Source organism: Vicugna pacos, chromosome 12 (genome assembly GCF_048564905.1).
Source record: "Vicugna pacos chromosome 12, VicPac4, whole genome shotgun sequence".
NCBI classification, from domain to species: Eukaryota; Metazoa; Chordata; class Mammalia; order Artiodactyla; family Camelidae; genus Vicugna; species Vicugna pacos.
The window spans coordinates 42,802,400-42,825,280 of record NC_132998.1 but is presented as its reverse complement, the minus strand read 5'-3'; the positions used below and the strand labels follow the sequence as shown (position 1 = coordinate 42,825,280).

General features: G+C 36.2%; 1 protein-coding gene across 5 annotated transcripts in view; it reads right to left on the bottom strand.

The window, feature by feature from the left end:
• Nucleotides 1-12,142: 12,142 nt before the first annotated feature.
• SLC6A15 (solute carrier family 6 member 15) overlaps nucleotides 12,143-22,881 on the bottom strand; it is a 42,154-nt gene continuing 31,415 nt past the window's right edge. For 4 of the 5 annotated variants that reach the window (XM_072973314.1, XM_072973316.1, XM_072973315.1 and 1 more), the window contains 3 exons: nucleotides 21,414-21,573; nucleotides 16,963-17,125; nucleotides 14,475-15,838 (listed from right to left, as the gene is read on the bottom strand). In XM_072973314.1, coding sequence (XP_072829415.1) covers nucleotides 15,467-15,838; nucleotides 16,963-17,125; nucleotides 21,414-21,573 — 695 coding nt within the window. In that variant the 3' untranslated portion in view covers nucleotides 14,475-15,466. Of the gene's footprint in view, nucleotides 12,419-14,474; nucleotides 15,839-16,962; nucleotides 17,126-21,413; nucleotides 21,574-22,881 lie in introns of those variants that run through there. The other variant, XM_072973317.1, reaches the window with a different exon arrangement.

Here is a 22,881-nt window from a genome sequence, read left to right as displayed (position 1 = left end):
TGGTAAAGTATATTAAATGTTTATTTTATATTGTTCTTCATCATAGCTTTTGGAATTATTCTGAAAAATCTGGGAATCACTCTCCTTTTTATCTCCATTTTGTCTGTTTCCATCTCTTTATCTCCTTTCTTTAGTCATCTGCTTCTTCAATTTCTTTAGTTCTATAATCATGTTCTTTCTCTAGTCATAAAGCTTGATTATACTGAGCAGTATATTCAATTGCAAATGCCTTTCATATTCTTTTGGTCACTATTGCCTCTGGTTACTGTCTGACACCTCTGGGCACACCATAAACTTGTACAACAGAAAGATGTATGGTATGTAGAAGTAATGACTTGCTCTTCCATTTTGCATGAGTTAAGAACAAATGAGTGAAATTTAAAAAACATTTTCAATCATGTATGTCCAATATTTTTCCAGAGGTGTGTTGGTTGATGGTGGGCATTTAGTAATAAAAGTTGATTTAAGAAAACAGAAACCACATTAATTATTTTAATAGCAAGAATTTAATACGGATAATTGGTTAAGGAAGAATCGGTGGGCTCAAAAGATTTTTTTTAAAAAGAGATCACAAAGGTAGTAAATGGAGAAAGCAGCTATCATTATTAAGCAGGAGAAGAGGGCAAGAGATTGAGGGGATTAAAACCTACAAGCTTGAAGGTGGAACTCTGTGAAGCTCAGTCTTCTTAGAAAGGAAGTAGACCAACTGGCCTGGAGGAGGGGCTCAGCAGAGCTAGGACCTAGACATTGAAATAGAAGATGCTTCCTGCTGATGCTGGTACCTCACGAACTCAGAGCCAGTGCTTAGAGAGATGGAACCCAGCTCTCTAGAGAGAGACTTGTACTCTCCACTGAGGGACCTCTAAGGAAACATAATGAAGCTGTTTGGGGAAATGTTCAAAAGTTAAAAAAAAAAAAAAAGCTGAAAACTAGAACTGAGTGCTGTTCCCAGAGTGAGGACCTATTGCTGGGGCAGAACTGTCAGAACAACACTAGCATCACACAGCAGAGAATAGAAGTGTGAATTTGGAGGTGAGAGAAAACAGATTAATTACAAGCATGGCGGATCCCTGCTGCTACTCATCCCCTGTATACACTCTTATTCGAGTATATATTAGAACACCATGTAAGGACAATAACAGTTTTATGCTTTCACCTAAAAGTATTCAGTTATACACATGAAGATGTCCTCTCATCTACTCCCTAAAAAGTGCAATGCAAAAATCCCATCAGTTATAGAATCCATCTCTGGATACTTTTAATTATTCCCCATATTCAGTCATGGCCCCACCTAAATGTTCTATAATCTAAAGACTAAATTATAAAGTTAACTGCTCATGACAATCCTTAATAAAATAATAAAGGTGAGAATAGGTGGACAAAGTAATTGGTACTCTGTCTCACACACACACTCACAGCATGCTCAGGAAAACATGCGTAGCTGCTACAGCGCTTGTTTTTGTAATAAACTGTGAAGCCATAGTTGATGTCAAGCCCTGACTTGTAGCATTTGCTGATTTCTGTGCTGTAATACTTACAAAAGCTGATTTCAGGCTTCCAAGATGATTTCACAGAAGCAGAGCTGAGAAATGACGCACATAATTAGTTCTTGGGAGCCAAGATGCACCTGCTCCAGGACACCACTGCTTTTCTAGTACTTGAACTTGAAACCGTACCTTGCTATTTTGCACTTGGCCATTTTGCAGTCCTCATGCCATTCAGCAAAAGGCAAAGAGGATAGTAGTGTATTGGCCAGAGTGATAGATTCTAATTAACCAGGATAAATTGTGGTTGCTGCTATACAGTGGGAAAAGGAAACTGTCTGGAACCTCTGCAATTCTCCAAGGGCTCCTCCAATCACTTCCATTCCAATCAGTAAAGCTAATTGAAAATTAGAGCAAAACAAACCTAAGAACGAACAAGTCATCAAACAGGCAAATAAACGAGGCAGGTCCACTCATAATTCAGACCCCTCAGGAGAGAATCTTTAGATCACTACCAGGTAAAGAACTTTAACCAGCTCAGATCCTGACAGTAAGCAAAGGGTAGATGGAATGTCTAGTGGACCAAGATCATTAACTACTAATTTTTGTGTCCCCCAAACCTAAGACAGTTTCTGACACATTTAAGTGATCCATGCATATTTGGCAACTGAAAAAAATTTATCTACCTAGTTAATTATATAAATTGGCTTTAAACCAAGTGCTGCCTCTGAACTAAATGATCAAATAGACTAATGACTTTGGGTTTGAAATTTCACTATTTGTTCCCCATAAAGTTATTCTGAAGTATAACAAAACTGACCAAACTAACTTTGCCATCCTGATAAAAATCTCTGGGTCATCCTGATTAAAGATGCCCAGATTTCTCACTTTGCTTTTCATTGCACTGGTACTGCAGGCAGTTAAGGCCATTGGTGATGATTTCCCTGTTCTACCTTTATTTCTGCATTTCCTGAAAGTATCTTTCTTAACCATCACATCCTCTGCCCTTGCAAAGTTTGGAAAAGCCTCTTGTTATGCATTAGGATGTCTTTCCTGTAACACTAATCTAGAATCACCTCTGAATAATACACCATTCTGACCCATACTTTTCCCCCTGTAAATGGTGTGATGGAGACAGATGAAGCAGAGAGAAGAAGCAAAAGAGAAGGCAGCACAGATCAGTATTTGTTGATTTGTCTTTGAAACCAATGCAAAGTCTTTCTAGATCCCAGGGATCCTTAGAAAACGATCAGATGAACATTTGTCAGGAAACCCTGAAATAGAGTATTGCTTTCGGATTCTAGTAATGACTTCTAAAATTACTTTTAGTGGTGCAGTAGTGTCTAATAGTCACTTCTGAAATTACTTTTAATGCTACAGTATTATAATTCTATGAACCATTGGCTAGCAACTAAGGAATGAGAGTTCTGAACCATTATGAAGTTGTTATCAAATTATCTAAAATGTGATAGAATAATAGCAGTAATCACACTGATAGCTTACATTATCACTTAAAAGTGCTTCAAAGTACAAGCCTGCATAATTTCTTCATAACACATTCACTATGGAAGCATTATTCTATAATTATGTCCACCTAAGTATTTTCAGATGATATAAAAATTATCAATCAACAGCTATATAATATACAGTAAATATTTCATCTGTGCAAGATCTTATACTATGCATGTACCTTGGAACATACCAAAGAGTATAATTTACTTGTGCCCTAATCTTACAGAGAACCTGAGTCATTCTTAATCCCTTCGTTCAGTCCATCAGCCTGTAGGTGTAGGTTCTAACTCCAAAATACATCTCAACTCTCTCTACTCCTTTTCATCTTACAGTCACACTGGCTAAGCAATCATCATCTCCCAAGAAACTGTCTCCTCATTCCTGCTTCTACATTTCTTTCTCTCCAGCTCGCCACCACCAATCCAATTTACAATCAGCATACACAATACAGTTTTTAAAACATAAATCAGGTCATGTCAGTTACCAGTTATACAACTTTTAGGACATTTCCTTTCTTTTATGATAAAACCCAAATACCTTTGGACAGCAAAGCCCTGCATGATACAGCTCCTGTCCCCTTCTCAAGACTCACCTGATACATACCACACCCCTGCCCTCACTGTGCTCAGCACCCAGCCCTTCTGTCTTTGCCCCCTTCTCTGTTTTAGTGCCTTGGTGTTTACTGTTTTTTCCTAGTACAGTCTTCCCTGGTGTTTTTTGTTCTGTTTTGTTTTAACTTTTGATTTTAACATAATTTCAAATATATATAAAGGTTGCCAGAGAATATTAAGAGCTCCCATGTACCCTTTTCCCAGATTAGAATACTTGCTTTTATAACCACAGCAAAATTGTCACAATCAGCAAATTAACCATTGGTCAACTATTGATTCAATATTACCATCTAATCCACAAACCTCGTTCAGATTTCAGTAACTGTCCTACTAATATGCTATAAAAGACTAGGATCTAATACAGAACTTTATGATGCACTTAGTTGGCATGTCTCGTTAGCTGTTTATGATCTGAAACAGTTCCTCAGATTCTTCTCGTACTTCATGACTTGAAGGGGTGTAAAGGATATAGGACAGTAAGTAACTTCCTAGCATTGATTGTGTTCTCCTCAATACATTGTATTAGAAAGTACACCATGGATAATTGCCATATGACTAGTGATGTCAACTTTCATCATTTGGATGGTGCCAAGGTTCGTCACTGTAGAGTTAATGTGTTTGTTAATAATAACGTTTTTAAAACATTTTTATTGATTTATAATAATTTTACAATGTTGTGTCAAATTCCAGTGTAGAGCACGATTTTTCAGTTATACATGAACATATGTATATTGATTGTCACATTTTTTTCTCTGTGAGCTACCATAAGATCTTGTATCTATTTCCCTGTGCTATACAGTATAATCTTGTTTATCTATCCTACATTTTGAAATCCCAGTCTATCGCTTCCCACCCCCCTATTAATAATAACTTTAAAGTATTTTGTAGAAGTATATTTTAAGACCCTGTAAATATTCTGCTCCTCGTCAGTGTTTGCCTCCATTCATGATTCTTGGATGAGCTAATTACTAGTATGATGGTTGCCAAATGCTGATTTTCGATTCCAGCATTTCTCTTACACATGAGTGGCATGCTATGGAAAGAACTTACAGTCTCTTCAATTTAATATATAGTTATTTATTTATTTTTGTGTATATGAATTTTGAACTTCTGTGTTACTCAGTGTATTATGATTGTTACTATCATTCTTTATTTTGATGCTCAAATTCTCCAATATTCAGTTAGTACCAGCTTCTTCAGAGTTGTTGCTGAATACCTTTGACACATCTCCGTTATTCTTTGAACACTTCCTTACTCCCAGCCCCACGAGTTGTCCTAGGCTCAATTCATGTTAATATTAACATTAGTACTCTTCCTATTTATGTTCTTCAAGAACGTATGTATCTCACAAATCATTAACTACATGAAGATTTTTTCTTAAAAAAATTATAAACTTAGAGCAATGAAAAATACTGCACACTTGTGAGCATATTATACAAAAATAATATGAATAATTTTATTTTGCTAAGCTAGTTCAAAAAGGTACTATTTATTTTTTAAAATAATTTTTGGAATTCTACACACAAACACACACACAATATATGTCTAAACAATGTTGGAAAATTGGCTAATATATTTTAACTACTTATATTTTAAAAAAAAAATATTTTTTAACGTCCAGAATTGTTACTGGAATGTCAAGATATTATGTTAATTTTCTTGATGGTTGCCTTAATTTAGGAAAACAAAATTTTTACCGATTGTTTATCTACATTTTGTTTTTTAAGAATCAATTATGTTGGTCTTTCTAAATTTTTATAAAGATTTTATTTCTATAAAAATATATTTTCTTTTAAAGTTACATGGTAATAGAGTTGTAAAAAATAAAGTATTAAGTCATAAAAACAAGATTTTAACATAAATATACACCTTCTTCCAAAGCACCAATTATTACTGTCAATTTACTTGGACAAAATGTGAATGAAAATAGTGGAAAACCTTCTACTGATACGGAAATGCACTACTGCCCTCTTATGGAAGATACTTAAATGACACTCAGTGATTTTACGTCTCTTTTGAAATGGAGAGAAATGTTATTAAGATTTTTGAAATATGATTCAGTTCACAAAACAACACTTAAATTTTTTATTTGTATAATTTCTGCCTTATTCTAATCAATATAGAATTTCTAGAAATTCCCTTCTCTCATAGTTTCCTTTGTTTGTATCAGAATTATAATAGTATATTTAATGAAAAGCTGAAATATAATAGTTGACCATTTAATTTTGAAGGTGGATAAAAATACTCACTTTAATATTTAAAATACTGCTGGTTAAAATGTCTGGTTAATCTAGATGACAAAACTGGATGCAATAAGAAAATGTTGAAAATAATAGTCAACACTATGTCACACATCCTATTTGATATGAGTTAGTCTAGGTACAGAGCAGTCTACATATATTAACTCGCAGTATTTTCACATCAACTTTATGGGTTAGGTACTGTTACCATCTCTAATTTACAGATGAGGAAAAGGAGGCATAGAGAAGTATGTGAATTACTTAGTCACTTGGATACTAAGAAACAGACCTGATATATGAACACAGGCAAACTGGTTCCTTGTTTTTAACTCCAAAACTTACTGGTTTCTATGATCAAGATAATTTACAAAAAGATCTGATACATTGATCCGTGATCCCTGAAAGAAACCCAGAAATTGTCAGCTTGTTGCTAGTTGGATCATTTTATAATGAGTTTTAGCAAATGGAATGGGTAGACTAGTTTGACCCTATTTTAATAAGAGTGTGAGGGTTCAGATATGGCCTTGTTTATTCTCCTCTAGTGCTTTTTCCTCCTTCCACATCTCCTTTTTGCCTAGTCCTCCTTCCTTTAATAAAAAAAAAAAAAAGAAAAGGAAGAGAAGGAGAAGGAGGGGTGGAGGAGGTTAAGAAGAAAAAGCGGCATGTCTATTCCGTGCCAAGCACTGTGTAAGTCCTGAAAATACAATTCTGAATAAAACAAAACATCTAACCTTTGGGAGTGCATAAGCGAAAGTGGAAAACAGAATTTGAATGTATTGTGATGATGCTCTTCCAAGGGTAACAGAGCACATCATCAGGGCAAACAGCTCCACGAAGGACAATACCTTCTAAACTGAGGACTGAAAGATGCGTTGATTCCAGGCAAAGATAAATGGGAAAATGGGGAGGAATGGAGACACACAGAACAGTATGTAGAAAGAAGCAGTTTAGAAGGAATTTAGAACATCCAAGGAAGTATAAATATGGCAATTGCCTGTGACTGGGGTGTAGAATGTGCTAGGAAAAAGGTGAGTCAGAGGTAAGGCGGAGACTTACTGTGAAGAATCAGGTCTGCCATCTTAAGCACTTTGAACTTGACCCTGAAGGAAACATAGAGCCTTAGAAAGATTTTAAAGAGAATAATCAGAGCAGAATTATACTTTTAAATGCTCCACTTACCTGCTTTATTTCTCTAGAAATGGAGGAAAACAGTACAATCTATATTGTTATTATTCTTAGCAGCATTAGATTTATATTTCACCAGGGAAGTTGAACATAAATGAACATGGCTTCAGCCTCCTTCGTTGTGGGCTGAATTGTGTTCTCCAAAAGGATGTGGAAGTCCTGACCCCTGGTACCTATGAACATGACTTCATTTGGAAATAGGGTTTTTGCAGATCAGATTAAGTTAAGATGAAGTCATACTGGATCAGGGTGGACCCTAACCCAGTAAGACTGCTGTCCTTGTAAAGAGAGAAGAAACACAGGCCCGTGCAGAGAGAACACCATGTGATGATGAAGGCAGAAATTGGAGTGAGGCATCTTTGAGTCAGGAAACACCATGGATTGTCCACCACCAGAATGAAGAAAAAGTCATAGAACAGACTCTCCTCTAAAACCTTCAGAGAGAGCATGGCTTGAGTTCAGACTTCTAGATTTCAGAACTATGAGAGAATAGATTTCTGTTGTTTTAAGCCACTCAGTCTGTGAGCTTTTGTTAAGGCAGTCTAGAAAAGTGATGTCCCATCCGTCCTAGTTCTGCCCTTAGACCATCACACCAGGGGCACTACAGAATTCACCAAGTGACAGGCAGTTGACTTAGGAGAAAAGGCCATCGTGATATTTTGCAAGACATGTTTACGTATTTTCCTCTCCCTGAATTTTCTACACAGGTATGTTTTTAGGTAAATTCAATTGTCACCCAAAAACCTTCAAAAGTTAAGTCTAGTGTCTTCTTATGTGCCTGTCAAGATAATAATGCATAAAGAAATACTCCCTAGCCAGGTGATTCCCAAGATTTTATATGGATGTCATGATAATAGTAAAAACAAATGAGATACTATAGTGGATTTGGTTGTAAACTGGCAGCCTGTTAGAATCTTGCCCTTAGACATGTGTTATTTTGTTAGCACATGTGTTTCTTAATTTTTTAACAATCATTTTGAATAAATTTATAGACATGCAGCCCAATTTTCAACATTCCCTCCTGCTCTCTAGATACTCAGATTTGTTTAACTTGAAGGATCTGAGTTTATCACCATACACTGTCCACTTCGCTTTCCATGTATGTACCTACTATCTATGCTTATAGAGGGCAAGGAGGGTCTATGCTGATCTGGTTCCTCTAAACTAAAACCACAAACCACTGCTACCCCCATATGAAGGAGATTTGGGGTATCCCTATTCACAGCAAAGTTCTGGTCCCTCAGGCCTCATTCTCTCCTTTGTTTCTTGGTTTCCATTTCTTCCCTGGGTCCCTGACTCTTGACTTTTGAGCTGCGGCATCTTCCTTCAGCTCTTCATTCATTGGTTGGCTCTCATAAGGTATTTGGCTTCTCTAATTTGGCTGTAATTTGCATGTGATGTGGGCTTAGGAAATATATTTGGAATAGAACAGAAGTGTATAATGTCTTGGCTGTTTCTAAATCAAGAGGCTTAATTTGTGTTGGCATCTCAAGGCTAGTCTTACACATAAGAAAAATAGGAAGTACTTATATGTGGTTTGATTTTTACAAATTCTGGAAAGCCTCAAGCTTGTAAAGAATCATTTTTAGCTTTTGGAAAATGCTTGAATATAATGACCACTTAATATGCGCCAGTAACCGTGCTGAGCATTTTCTCTTCTATCTTCTTTAATTCTCATAAGAACTCTATATGTTATTAATCACACTTCCCAGGTAAGGAAACTGAGGCTCAGATTAGCTTGATAAATTATCTAGGGTTACACAGTATTAAGTGGCAGAGCTCATATGAAAAAAAGAGTAAATCCAACTTTAGGACCAAAGTCTTCTTTTATATATAAAGTGAGAACATTTGCATATAGCTTCTTGTAAACTTAGAATTCATTTTTTATGCAATATTGCCAAACCTAAGAACAGAAGAAAACGAAGTTGCTTTAGTTGAATAAAAAGGAGGGTAGAAAAGAGCAGAGACCCTATCCACACAGTAGGGCTCTGTGGATTAAAGGTGGAACTGATTTAAGACCACAACACTCTCTATCAAATGGTAGCTGCTGCAGAGAGTGGAGCTAAAGTCAAAACTCTTATTAGTCATTTATCCCTTGACTAATGGATATGTATTAAGGAGAAGAGGAGAGAAAAGAGTGGAACACTGCGGCCCAAAATGGGCAACGAGAGGGGAAAGAGACAAGGGAAATGGTTGGCATGAAGCTTTGGGCTACCCAGGTAAGACCTAGGAACACTCAGCCTGAGTGGTATTAGTAAAGAGTAAGGATACAGCAGGTGAGTTCTCTGTAGCCTAGCCGCCCGGACCTCAATATTGGAGCTCTTAACTGAAGTGATTACATTTCCCTGCATCAGAAGTTTGGACTCTAATTTTCAATAGCCGAGTCTCTAGATTCTCAAATCCTTATTGCCTTAAAACATACCAGTAATGTGCGGGAGCTCCCGTTCTAAAATTTCCGTAGGTTATGCTAAGCAATAATCCTCTCCCAATTAGATCTTTTGTGCTTTTTGAGATAGGGCTGCTTTGAGGGCTGCATTCTAAGGTGACATCTCCTAGTATTTCCACTGTGTGAAACCAGCTGGAAAATCTGAAACCTGGGCTGTACAAGGCTCCGGGTCAGCCACGAGGGTTAATCAATTAGAGCAGGTGCGGCTGCCGTGCCTGGCTGGCCAGTGAAGGATGTCTCAGTGTGGGAGAGAGACGCAGCGTCCCACAGCCCGCTGCTCTGTCTAGTGCGCACCAGGAGGCTCTTCTGCCGGAAGTATCTCCCTGTTTTTTCTGAACAGACCAGAACTGACTGTTTTGCCTTTCTTTAATGATATTACACAGGCAATACTTTTTTTCTATTGAAAGACAAAGACTCATTCACATATGAATTACTTTCCCCTCAGATGACTAGGACAATGATATAAAGACAGATTTAGAATTTTATTCAGGCTATTGTCAAATAATTACCATCATTATTTTCATTTATAAATAAGGTCATTCTAATGACAAAAATATTTTCTCTCTATCCCCAAAATATCCTTTATGGCCTTGAGACATGACCTGAAATTATTTGATCATAATAAAGAAATGCATATGGCTTAATCGTATACAACTTTTGAAAGCATATGAAGCAAACTCCGTGTGAAATATATAGAACTTTTTCATCTAATGCTGACAAAATCAAGGCAAAATCTCTGAAATAGTGCTTGTCATCACTATCTGCATTATAAAGTTTACCTTTGTAATGAGAATACTAAAAAAGGTGACATTGCTGATGCTCGCTCCTAGAAGTGTGATGCTCACTCATCTGCCTGAAAATAGAGAACCAGCTTTAAAAGCCCTATTTGAAAACGTTGGAAGTGTAAAAAAATTAAAGACTTTGAAAAATTCAACTTTAGGATATGAACTGCTGCATTTTTGAAAGAACACAGAAAGATATTCTAAAAGAACACCTCAAAGTGATGACAAACGTGTGTGTTGTTTTGCTGTTGAAATTCATCTGTAAAATTCAACAGGAAGGTAGCTTCCTCTACTTGTTGGGCTTGGGATTTGTTTGACTGTAAATATCTTAGGGAAAGGTGGCAAAAAAAGAAAAGTGACAGAGTTTTGGATGAGAAAGTGCTGTCTGTTTAACGGAGATAAGTTATGAGTATGAGTTGAAAAGTAAAAATAAAATAGATAATACATTTCATATCATGATAATAAAATGTATACTATGTAAATAATGAGATTTATTCTCTGAATCTACGTCCTAGACACAGCTTACCAGCAACCTCACTTGGCTAAAGAAGTGGGGAATAAATGTTCCTATCTAGAAGGCCTGGTGCGTTGGTTGTTAGATTGTCTATATCGACATTTCATTACTTCATACAGTAACTCAGAAAAAAGGATTGGGATGATTAAATCTCATGGGATTGTTTACAGAAGAGCCAGATAGAAATGATTCTACACAAAAGTGTATTCAGAAAGCATATAGTGAATAAACTTCTGTTTGATTTGCTTAGCAGAGACATTCGTCCATCCAGATCCCCTCTTGCTCAGAGAAGAGATCTTCTTTGTTGGATCCTGACAGATATTGATATAACTGACCTCAAATGATCCCATACTAGTCCTTTCAATATTTATTCAAATTAGAGCGAAGCTTTAAAATGAAGGTGGGGAAAGGCATATTCCTGACAAAAGAGACAGTGTTCTGGGGGAGTGAATGTAAGCCAGGCATCTGCATCCATGAATTCTGTTGACCTCGTCAATAATGTGGGTAAATGCCAATGATGGCAGATCAAACCAATGCCACATTGCTAATATGCTTGAAATTTTTAAAATTTACTCAATTTTTTCAGACTGGGGTGCACTAGGGTATTGTGTTCTGCTTTTTTGCTTTTTATAAGCATTTCTTTAAAGAACAGTGAAATGACATACTGTTGCAATTCTTTTAATGGCTTGTTCCTGGGAAAATTGTATTCTCAGAAATATAAACGTCAATCTCTTCTAAAGAACCCGTCATTTTCCTTCTTGTGCAACTAAACATCCTCTGAAAAGGCAATAAACAGAAAAGGAAGAGCAGCTGGGATATCATCATTAATTTATAAGGCATGGTTTCTTTTACTCATGTGGCACCAAATGGAGTATTTCATTGACACCACAGGGCGTGTTTCTTTTGCTGTTCATATAAATCAGGTGTTTTTTCTTGTTGTTGTTGTTGTTGTTGTTGGTGGTGGTGGTGTATGTGTGTGTTTTGATGGTGGTGCTGGGAAGGACTGTGATGTGTTAAAGTAATAGCAGAATCCAAAGAATTTAGGACGAGATAACGTCCCAGTCCCTTTTCTCTTTTTACCTCCACATAATAGGCATTCTTAAGGCAATGTTTTAGATGGGAATATATATTAGGATAACCGAAAGATCAGCCAATTTTGGAGTCAGTCATTTGAGGCAAAATAATATATGAAACATTTTATATCAGTCCTAAGTTATGAAGGTAAAAATATGCTATGCTCAGTAATGAATACTTTATGGGACGTGTTTGAATTTTCAGTAGTTTTCTAGAGTTTTATCATTTTTCCCTTTTTGTGAGAACTTTGTCTCAAAAAAACTATAACACAAATGTATGGAAAAATCTATGTAATTGCTGTAATTGGTATTGATTTTATTCATATTCAATTGACATAGATATGAATGTCTTTGGGGAGTGTTCAGAAAACACAGCTACCAAGAAAAAACTTAAAAGGAGAAAGATATTTTACCTTTCAAAGAATTTTAAAATTTTTGAATTCCAACTTTTATCTACCCAAACTATGTTTCTTCCCAGTTACCACCATTATTGCACCATTTGTTTTATTGATTGAAGATGACTAGAATTCATATTTTCTTTTTCTCTTCATCTTCTTAATATCCATGGTTCCTAACAAGAATGCATATTAGAATAAGTTTTTAAAACATACTCACATCCTGCAACCAATCCCAAAAGTATTCAGATTCAGTAAGTTAGAAATATATCTTTTAAAAGGTCACAAGTGACTCAAAAGAATAATTACAGTTAAGAAGCACCTATGTCTTGATCTTAGACATTCTGGAATCATATACCCATTTGAACATTCACTAAAAAAAAAAAAAACCTTCTGCCTTAAATAACGCACATAAACACAAACACATGGAAATGCAAATATACTTTCATAAAATTACACCCTAAGACATTGTTTCATCAAGATACTAGCTTCCTCATTACGACTCTTAACACCTCAGAGGAGTGGTATGTTTTCTCCCTTCTCCTTGCATTCCACTCTAACACTGAGTCCCCCTGTCATCTCCCCAGACTGCTTCCCACTGGAAGATAGACGATCTTTGGCTATGTCATATCTAGGTGCAGATTCAGGCCAGAGTTTACAGAAATAGCAGCAAATAGCCTCAAATTTTGGAGTCCAGAAAAGGATACTTCCTACTACCATGTATTGATTAAATATTTTACTGTCTGGGAAAAAACAAGTAACGAGTCTCCCAGACAAAGAAGAGAAAATGGGGGAAAATGACTAGTTTACATCCTAATTACAATATGGTGCTGGTCTTAATACTGAGAATAAGCAGATTCTTGGTGAGTAGATCCTAAAAGAAAGGGTAAATAAATGAATGAACAGCTGAAGAACTGTCTGAATGAAAAAAGCAGAAAGGAGAGACCTTGTTCGTTTCACTTTAATTTCCATGGCCCTCGTTTCCTCATCTGCCACATGGGGGCATTAGAAGCTGTTTGAAATTCTCTTCCATCTCATGATTCCTGCATTGGAATTACTCTGTGAATACAAGGGCCGAGACCTATCCCCTAGTGGAAAGCAGATCTTCAAACTGTAGATTAACAGCCCTCATGACAAGAGAGGGAGTAGAGAGGGATGCTATTTAGCAATGTATTATCATGATCAGCTAAAGGCTGGCAGGTAAAGTAAGTATTTGCTACAAACTTACTAACACTGGGGTAGCTTACAAAAGAAAATACTACTTCAACACAAAAATAAATAAAATGTAAATGACCTCAACTTCTGAAATAAAGAGGCTGATTTATGTGCCATCATATGAAATACTGTCCAAAATAAATTATTCCTTGAAATAAGTAAGATTCAGAAGAGAGAATACTGAATGCTGTCATCATGTGATGTGTATACATGGAGCACCTCCTTAAAGATACATGAGAAACCAGTAATGGTGTTTGCCTTCACGGATGGGAAATGGGTGGCTGGGAGAAATTTTGACAGAAAACTTTAATTTACACTGAGTTTTGATGATTTTTGAGTTTGCATAGTGTGCATATATTGTCTATCTCCGAAATATTTTTAACTTTAAAGTGATACAAAATATATTAGTGACTATGCAAAAAACAAAATAAAACAAAACAAAAAAAACCCTGAAAGTTTTCATCACCAGTGGAATTATATTTTAAATGCTCTGATGCAGTCTGTTAACATATGTCCCCAGCAGATGAAGAATATTTGGCCAAAATAAATCAATAGGTGTGTGTACTACCTCCCCTATTTTGCTGCTTTATCCATCATTATTTTAAAGTGACTGCTATAGTGGTAGGACAGTTATAAATAAAAGCCTTTTTAACTAGATGGCACTCAGTGGAGTCCTGCTTCCTCCAACTTCATATACACAACAGTTTCACAGAAATCATCATAATTTTTCACACTTCAGAGACAATATTGACCCAGCAAGCAGTCAACTGTACTTGCGGTTTTCTGGGAAGCTATAAGTATTTGTTTAAGAATTGTGAGACTACGGTAGAACACCACCTAACCATAGTACTCTCTTTTTCCTTTGCCTCCAAAGTAGAGGTAACTCCATTAATCGGTCTATTAATCCTACTTGGAATTTGATGACTAATTATTATGAAATACCTAAGTGCTGATGGAAGTGCAAGATAATCCAACTCAGGTGGCACACACACAAAAAATCAAGGCAGAAAACAAACATCATTTTATAACTGTTTATTTGCAGCTTAAAATGTAATGCCATACGATTTTTAACAATCACTTAAAAAAAGGATTTATATTTGCATAAAACAGAAGCAAAACAGAAAGATATGAAATAAAATGCCATCTTGCTTCAAGTTTTCAAATTAGTACTCAGAGTACTAATATACATCTATGTACATTGCAAGTATATTATATAAATATACTAGGAGTAATTTTGAAACCACAATAAATATTAAGTAGGTTTTTAGGCACACGGCATAGAAGAATGCAGAATCTGCATCATTCTTGAGAGGGCTGAGTGACTCAGTCTTAGATCATTTTCACACACATATTTTACACAAAATACACAACCATCACACACATGATCCCCAGTCACCTCTGAATCTCACCTTTCATCCCAGCATTAGTGCCTTCTTATTCTTTGATACTATTGCTCTATATAGCTATTACATAAGAAAATATTTTGCAGTTTTCTTCAACTAATTGCCTAAGAAGGTATTGACGCTACCAAAATAAGTACAGCCTATCTACACGGTATATTCATGGAAACGTGCTGAGAGGCACCAACTTACAGAATTGTTCACTGTAATCCTGGGGGTTACCCTGAAGGCAAACTTATACATTTTGAAGCAAAACATTTTCGAATTGCTCCATACCATGACATCCAGAAATTATTAGAAACTGAGGTAACACCTGTGATTTTTAGAGATAGAAATACTTGAAAAAACACCCAAAGTATTTTAAAAAATTCTGACCGACATGGACCTCAGTCATTGCACGCTACGTCTGTAACTCTTTCTGCACAAATGTAAACCAAAGAATCCAAAGGGATGCTCCAGTTGAATTTACACACACTGCTGGGATCAAAGATCACAGCCATGGAACACCTGAGATCGCCCTCTGGTAAGTGAAGTCTAACGCTTCTCTCAGTAGAGCCAATGTTCATTGATAAAATGAACCAAATAAAACCTACAGATTCTTGCCCCCGGCTACAAATCAGATTCTGGCATATCTGGCATGTCTGCCATCAAGTACCCTATTCCATAACGTCCATTGGGAGCAGTATCCAGAGTTGGAGATCCACTCTGTTTGCGATAAATATTTTTACCAAAATTTGGAGAGGACATCTCACTTGATATCTTTCCATGAATGAGGCTTGCATCATCTCCCTCCAAGTTTACAGGATCCTTCAGGACCCTTCCTCTCTTATAAGTCACAGATGCTAAATTACCAGAACTATCATCTATAAGGTTGCAGCGACGGATGATGAAGACCACGGGGACGGGAAGTATTGCCAGGACCATCAGAGAGATGCAGACAACCATTCCCCAGGTTGGATAGCTCAGAAATTCCTCAGATGCCTGTTAAAGCCAAAAAATAACTGTTGGTAATCGATCTTTTGCCACAGGTCCACAAAAAAATACCATATTTGTCTCAGGTTTGTAAGCAAAGAATCTGGGCTAGTCTTGTGACTTTGACTAATACATTACTGTGGAGGTGACAGCAAGGAACTCCCCGTGCTAGGTCTTAAAGGCCCTGCAATTTCTGCTCTGTGTCTCAAAATGCTGCCCTGAATCCATAATGCCTGGAAGAAGCCAAGAATGAAAGCTCACATAGAAAGAGTGCTGCTCTCCAAGTTTAATCAACTGAAGGAGTGAGCTCAGGCAAGTCACAGAGAAGAATTGTTTAGCTCATCCACAGAAACCCTCATAAATAATAAACCAGCATTGCTTTCAGTCATTAAGTTTGGGGGTCATTTGTTTTTAAGCAATAGATACCTGTTACATGTGCCACAGTATCTTTTCTAAATCTGAAATTTAAATTTTAAACTACATCTGGCCCCAAGGGTTTTAGTAAGGGATAATACACTTATTTAAGTAGAATAGTCATAGGTTTAAGTGCTATCATATAGAATTATTGACCATAGAATAAAGGTCAATGGTAACTCTGAAAAATAATCATTCTGATTTTATAACAGCTAATATATATTATGATTGCATTCCTATGCAGCTGATGCAGCTTGAGAACAAGAATGGAAATAGTCATGGCTCATATGAAACAGTTATAACAAAACTTTACTTTAAAATTTACTTAAATTATGTCTACATGGCCAATGCGTATTTTCATTGTTATAGAATCTCTCAGATACGATTTAGTAATTTATATAGGAAAAAATATTTCTGGTGGTTTGGTCAGTATGTTTTTTAGAGTCAAAGGACCAGTAATTATTGGTTTATCTATGGTGACATAAATAAAGCTACCTTAATGAGGAACAAGTCAGTGTTTCTCATGTACTAAAAAAAATCCACAATATATTAAAAAATACATATTTGAGGCCAAAGAAAATGTAAATCTCAAGATCCTTGTATAAAAGCAATAGCATTCATTAAACAGCAAACTATACTGTGACAAAAGTAAAAGACAAAAACCTCTAAAATGACATTTTGTATATATTTTTAATCTAACTTCCTTTTTTGTACTTTACCTTATCTTCAATCCATGCGTTATAGCCAGGAGGACTTAATCCCATATTCACGACGCTAGCAATTAGCAGCGATAATAGCATTAGAGGAGAAATGTATTTCCACATATAGTAGTAATATCTGTTGGGAGCAAAGCCCAGCATATCTTTTAGGTCTTCCATAAACCTAAACAGAAAGGTAGAATTTAATTATTCCAGAGTCAGTATAGTTATATTAAAATATGCTAAATTACACATCCTTCAAAAATGTGCATCATATCAATGGTTTGACAGAGTGTTAACCATGATACTTTATGATATTTTATACTGAATCCGAAAGTCATATTGGAAAATGATTTATAAATTGAGAAGATTTATAAAGTAAAATGGAACCAGTTTACTGTAATTTTCATTTGGGGAAAGTCCTCTTAAGTCAATTACTGGAAAGTCTCCTCCAACTGATGACTTTCCACTCCATGAACACAATATTTGCAATACATTAAAATTTCTTTTTTTTTTATTTAGCCATAATTAATTAATATCATACAATCCAATTGGTGTTTATATTATCTGAAATATCCTTTCTTTTTAGTCTTTTTTTTTAATTGAAAGAAGGTCCACACGTTGCAATTGATTGATGTGTTTCTCAAGTCCATTTTTCATCTCTAAGTTCCTCCTACATCTCTTTATCATTTCTTCCAATTTTTTATCCAATCAGCTGAGAACTCCGCACTGTAATTTCCCACAGTCTGGATTTTTCTGATTGCATACACACAGTGTTGCTTCACAAGTGCATCAGATCCTTCTATTTCCTGTGATTTAGTACTTAGACCTAATGATTAATTAGACTTAAGTGTTGTTTTTTTAAGTCAATACTTGAAGTATTATTTACCTGAAATAAAATTCACCCTTTTTAGTCAAATGATGTTAACACTGTCAGGAGCATGTAGCCAGTACATACTAGTCTATATTCCTTAGTATTTATCTAAAGGTAAATATTTACTGCTCACCCACCAGTTCTTGTACTCATGTTTCTGTCGACTGTTTGGTTGTCTAAAGCTAGTTCTCTAGAAGATTCTTCAAAAAGGGATCATGGTAACTATAGCTCCTAATTTCTTGCATGGTTCTGAGTGTTTATCTGTGGTCACTACTTCAGTGTCAGTTTCGGTGAATTTAAAATCTGTGGCATGTATTCTTTCCTTGAGACTCATAAACATGTCTGACTACATAATAGTGTTACAAAAATTTTGTTGACTATTAGATTTTTTCCTACAAGTAATTTTCTTTGTTTTGTTCTGTCTTGTTTTTGCCTGGATGCCCCCCCCCCTTTTTTTTTGGTCTTGAAGTAACATCCTAGGCTTAAGTCCTGGTATTGGCCTTTGTGTCTATTTTTTTCAAGTATATTATTTGCCCTTTCAACATCCAAGTTATTTCAGGAAAGCTTCTTTGATTACAGTTTTTAGCATTTGTTCTAGCCACTGTTTTTAGAGGCCCTCATTGTACATATGTTGAATCATCTTTGCCTAAGTACTGTTTCTGTTCATTTTCTTAAATCCTTTGTTATTTCTTGATTTTAGTAAGTATTCCTCCTTTCTAGTCTCTAATTCTTGTGGACGTAGCCACTGTGCTTATTGGTTTTGCTTTCTGTTTAATTTGATCTTCATTTCTTAAGTGTATTTTTTTATTCACAATTATTTCCTGCATTCTATCACCTTTGCTTTCAAGTCTTCCTTTTGTCTAACGTTTTTCAATGTTAAAATAACTGATATATGCTATTCTTTTGTGGCTTCTATCATTTTTAAACATTTGTTTCAACTCATTTTGAAGCATTATTAGTTTTCCATCTATTTTGCTTGTGTGCTTTTGTTGTCTGCAGGGATATTACTCTACCCCTTTCCTCTCTTTTAAAAAAATAACATTTTATAAAAGTTTCGACTACATTTAAGTGAAATGAATTTTCCTGCTTTTTTAGGAGGGAGGGATGGGCATTACCTCTCGATTTTTGCAAAGTAATAAAAAATAGTGGCCTCATAATTTCTCAGTTCTATTTACCTCTGCTCTCCTTCTCATCTTTACCTGGACTTTCTTTTTCATTGCCCCTACTATCTCTTTCCTGCTCAGCTGAGGTTTTGTGCCCAGCACTCTCTTACAGAGCTTTCTCTGGGAAGGGAACTTTGGGTTGTCTGTCTCAAGAGTTTTTAGAGACCATATTGCTCCAGCACTGATGATCTTATTGCATTTTGATCCCTCTGCATTCCTTGAAATGAGGTCAAGGATCCTGTAAGATGTCTCTCAGTGTAGGTCAGGGTCTCCAGGTCAGCTGCCCAGAGGTTGCAGGGAGGATCTGGGGCTGACTGGAGACTGTCCTAAGCCCCGTTGTACATCCTACATTGCCTCCCACACAGATGCGACACCACATACGTCTTGTGGTTGCCAGTGGCTTGTCCCCAGCCTCTCTGTTTGGGGGCTCACGGGGATATCTTCTTGCCACTGTTCACGGGAATTTGGTTTTGCTTTCTAGTCGTTCTTTTCCTCTTTCCATTTTAAGAGCAGACTCAGGGAAATACACAGCCATCACTTTCAGCTGCATGGGCTCCTCCTCCTCATTTCCTCTCATTCATAGTTCGTCCTAATTGCTAAATTCTTATGCTCCAACACTTCTTTTTCTGCATTTGAATTTGCTGTCTCAAAAGTTTAGGTTTTGATTGCCTTCTTTCCCTCAACCCTGTCTCTGGAAATGTAGGTAAACGTGGCAGAAGGCCGAACAGAACTGAGCTCATGACACTGTTGAAAGAGAACAGGAAGCATATAAAGTTGCTACAGACATCTAAAGGAGGGGAAAGTAATTAAGTGAGAGCATTTTAGACAGGAGAATTCTAACCTTGCTCCTAAGACAAAATAGGAGTTTTGGAGACCAACGGACTTGGTTTCACATCATAGCTTGGTCATCTTTTCATGTTAATCTTAGTCCTGTTGAAAATTTTTGGCATTTTCAAAAACAAGAGTACCTATCTTAGAAGGTTATTGTTAGGCTCATAGACAATGTATGTGGAGCATACTACTTCACACACAGTAGGAATTTAATAGATGCATAGTATTATTATTCCTCCTACTATTATAATGATTATTATTTAGGAACACAAACTACTAAAAAGAGATATTTACTACTATGCCTACTTTAAATGACAAACTGTCTAAATGGAAATCTAAATTATGATCTTATTGATTCAGCCTGATAACAACATCAAATTCCAACATGGTGCAGGCTAGAAGTTGGTGGTGGTAGCTTGGTAGAGTGTAGCAATATCTGGTTTTGAAATTCAAGTTTAAAGTCCTAGCTCTACAATTAACACGCTGCATTCTCCTGTACAAGTAGGGTCAATTTTCCATCTGTGATATGGGCGATAGTAGTTACCAAAGAGTATTTTTATGAGGAGGAAGATCAAATGCATGTCATACAGCTGCTACTACTGTTACTATGAGTACATGATCATTAAATGTAAGTTCCCCTATCTTTCCTTGCCTGGAACTTTTGACAGTAATGAAAACATTCTTTTAGCTTTGTCACAAAGCCCAGTCAATACCAAGAATGTTCTTTATGTTGTTTAAGAGCACTCTTGGTCCTCGTTCATTCCTACTTTACAGAGACTTCTAATACGCTCGATGATCTTACGCCTTTAGTCCCTGTATGTTAAGTAGAGACAACAACTTTAAAAATATCGGACCAAGCCTTCAGAAACTTTCTTCTTCTGAGATTACTCTAATGCTTCACTTCACACCAAGTGTTTTACTTCTTACATCAAGCAGGTATATAATTCAGAGGTTTAGGCATTTAGTGAATTCAAGTCATGACTCCATGTAAATATGAAGTTTCTGTATAACAAATGCCATACATATCTCAGGGCAGGACATACCATTCCCCCAAATGAGCCTGATATATAAAACATTATGTTGCCTGGTAAAGCAAGGCATTATATAGCACAAGAAAATAAAAGTTCTCGTGTAAAACAAGTAACTAGAAGCATAGGCTTTAGAGTTAAGCGAAAACGGCTGTGAATCCCAGGTCTGCCTCTGTCCAGGTGTGTGATGAGCAAGTCACTTGGTGCCTCACTAAGCCTGTGTTTTCTTATCTGTGAAATATACCTAACAATAGCTCCAAACAACTTGACGTGGTTCTTGGAACATAGCCAATACTCACTAGATCTTGGAAGTAACTATTTGATAACGAGAATTAAATCAAAGCTCCAGAACCCTAGACTACATTACCATCTACACCATTCTATCTCATCACCTAATAAGGAAAAGTACTTCATTAAAATTGTTGAATGAAGAAGAGCCTGCAAAAGATTTGATTTTTGTGGAAAGGAAATTTTCCGTCTATTCATTTCCCTCTTCTTCTAAATGAGATAGACAGTGAAAACTGGTCTTTCCAAAACAGAGATGAAAAATGAATGCATAAAAGAGAGTATACTTACTTATCTATGCCATAAACAAAGGATACAGCAATATTCTCCAAAATGACTACAATTAGCAGAGGCAGTGTGGCAGAATAATCATCAAACATGGTAACAAAGTAATTTCCAGAGCGCTGCACAAATATCAGGCCAATACAGAATGCCAGAAGACAACAGATAACTGGACAAAAGGAACAAATAAGAAATTAAGCCCTATTCAGAGTCCAGGTCTTCTAAACTTCATTATAAATTTATTATTGCAAACAATAAGTTTGTTTCCACCTTAATAAGTTGTCAATGATATAAATAGGATACCTTAACTGATACCATGGAATATAACTCATTGGGAGTTAGTTACCAGGACTTAGCCCCAGACTTAATCTGAATTCATTGTAAGATAGTAATTCAACTCATCTCCCTGAGTCTGTGGAAACTTCTTCCCCAAGCACATATAACAAATGAGGCAAAACTGAGAAATATGTTAAATTTCTCTACCCTTCTTCCCTTTACTGAGAGCAAAGTAACCTTTTTAGGCAGCAGATGTTCATAGGTCATTTCTACTTTTAAAAATGTTTCATAGTTTTGGAAGCAATATTGAATTTTTAATTAATAATGAGATTAATGTGGCTCCAGTAATCTGATTCTCCAAGTAACTAAGAACCATCTAAAAGGAGTTTCTGCAGTAGCACTTAAGAAAGATGCAGAAACTTTTAACCAGCTACCATTAATATAAAAACCTAGAGAGATTTCTGGAATCCAGATAATATTCCCACATTTTTGTTGGACTCTTTATTCTCTCATGCACTTAGTAGAGAAGCCATCAAAAACAGGAGATGACTGTGTTCTGTTTCTCAACACCTTTTAGCAGAGGTGAGCAAAAGTGAAAGGAGGGCAGGTAACAGCAGTGCAGGAGGGGAGAAAACAGACACCCCTGGGTTCCATCCAGTGGGGGTTCCCTAAGAATCTCAGTAAGTATGGGCTAAATTAAGTCATTTCCTCCATCTCTTAAGTGCTCTGCCAGTGGTATGAGTTACACCATACATTAATGAATATTATATACATATCATATAGAATAGGAAAGGTAGCATTTACTTGGAGCCTAACACATACTAAAATACTGAAATGCTTGTCACAGTAAATTGTAATCAAAGTCTCAAGATGGAAGTAGCAGAGCTGTGTCCCTCTCTCTCTCTCCTAATTACATGACAGTATAAGGTAGATTCGAAGAAGGTATAGTGGAGGTGGTGTAGACACTAAGAGTTTTGCTGACAATGGGAGAGGAAAAGATAATGAGTCATTCCCTTACTTAAGTCCTGCTGTACTATCAGAGGAGACAGAGGTGATGGGGGAACATTTCATCAAAGTAAAATATGACTTGAATAAAAGTATGATCCTGGAAGAGAAGTAACCCGGGAAGAGTGCGTAGTCATCTGTACTCTGACCTAACAGGTCTTCCACTGCGAGTTAGCAGATTCTCCCATGTGTGTTT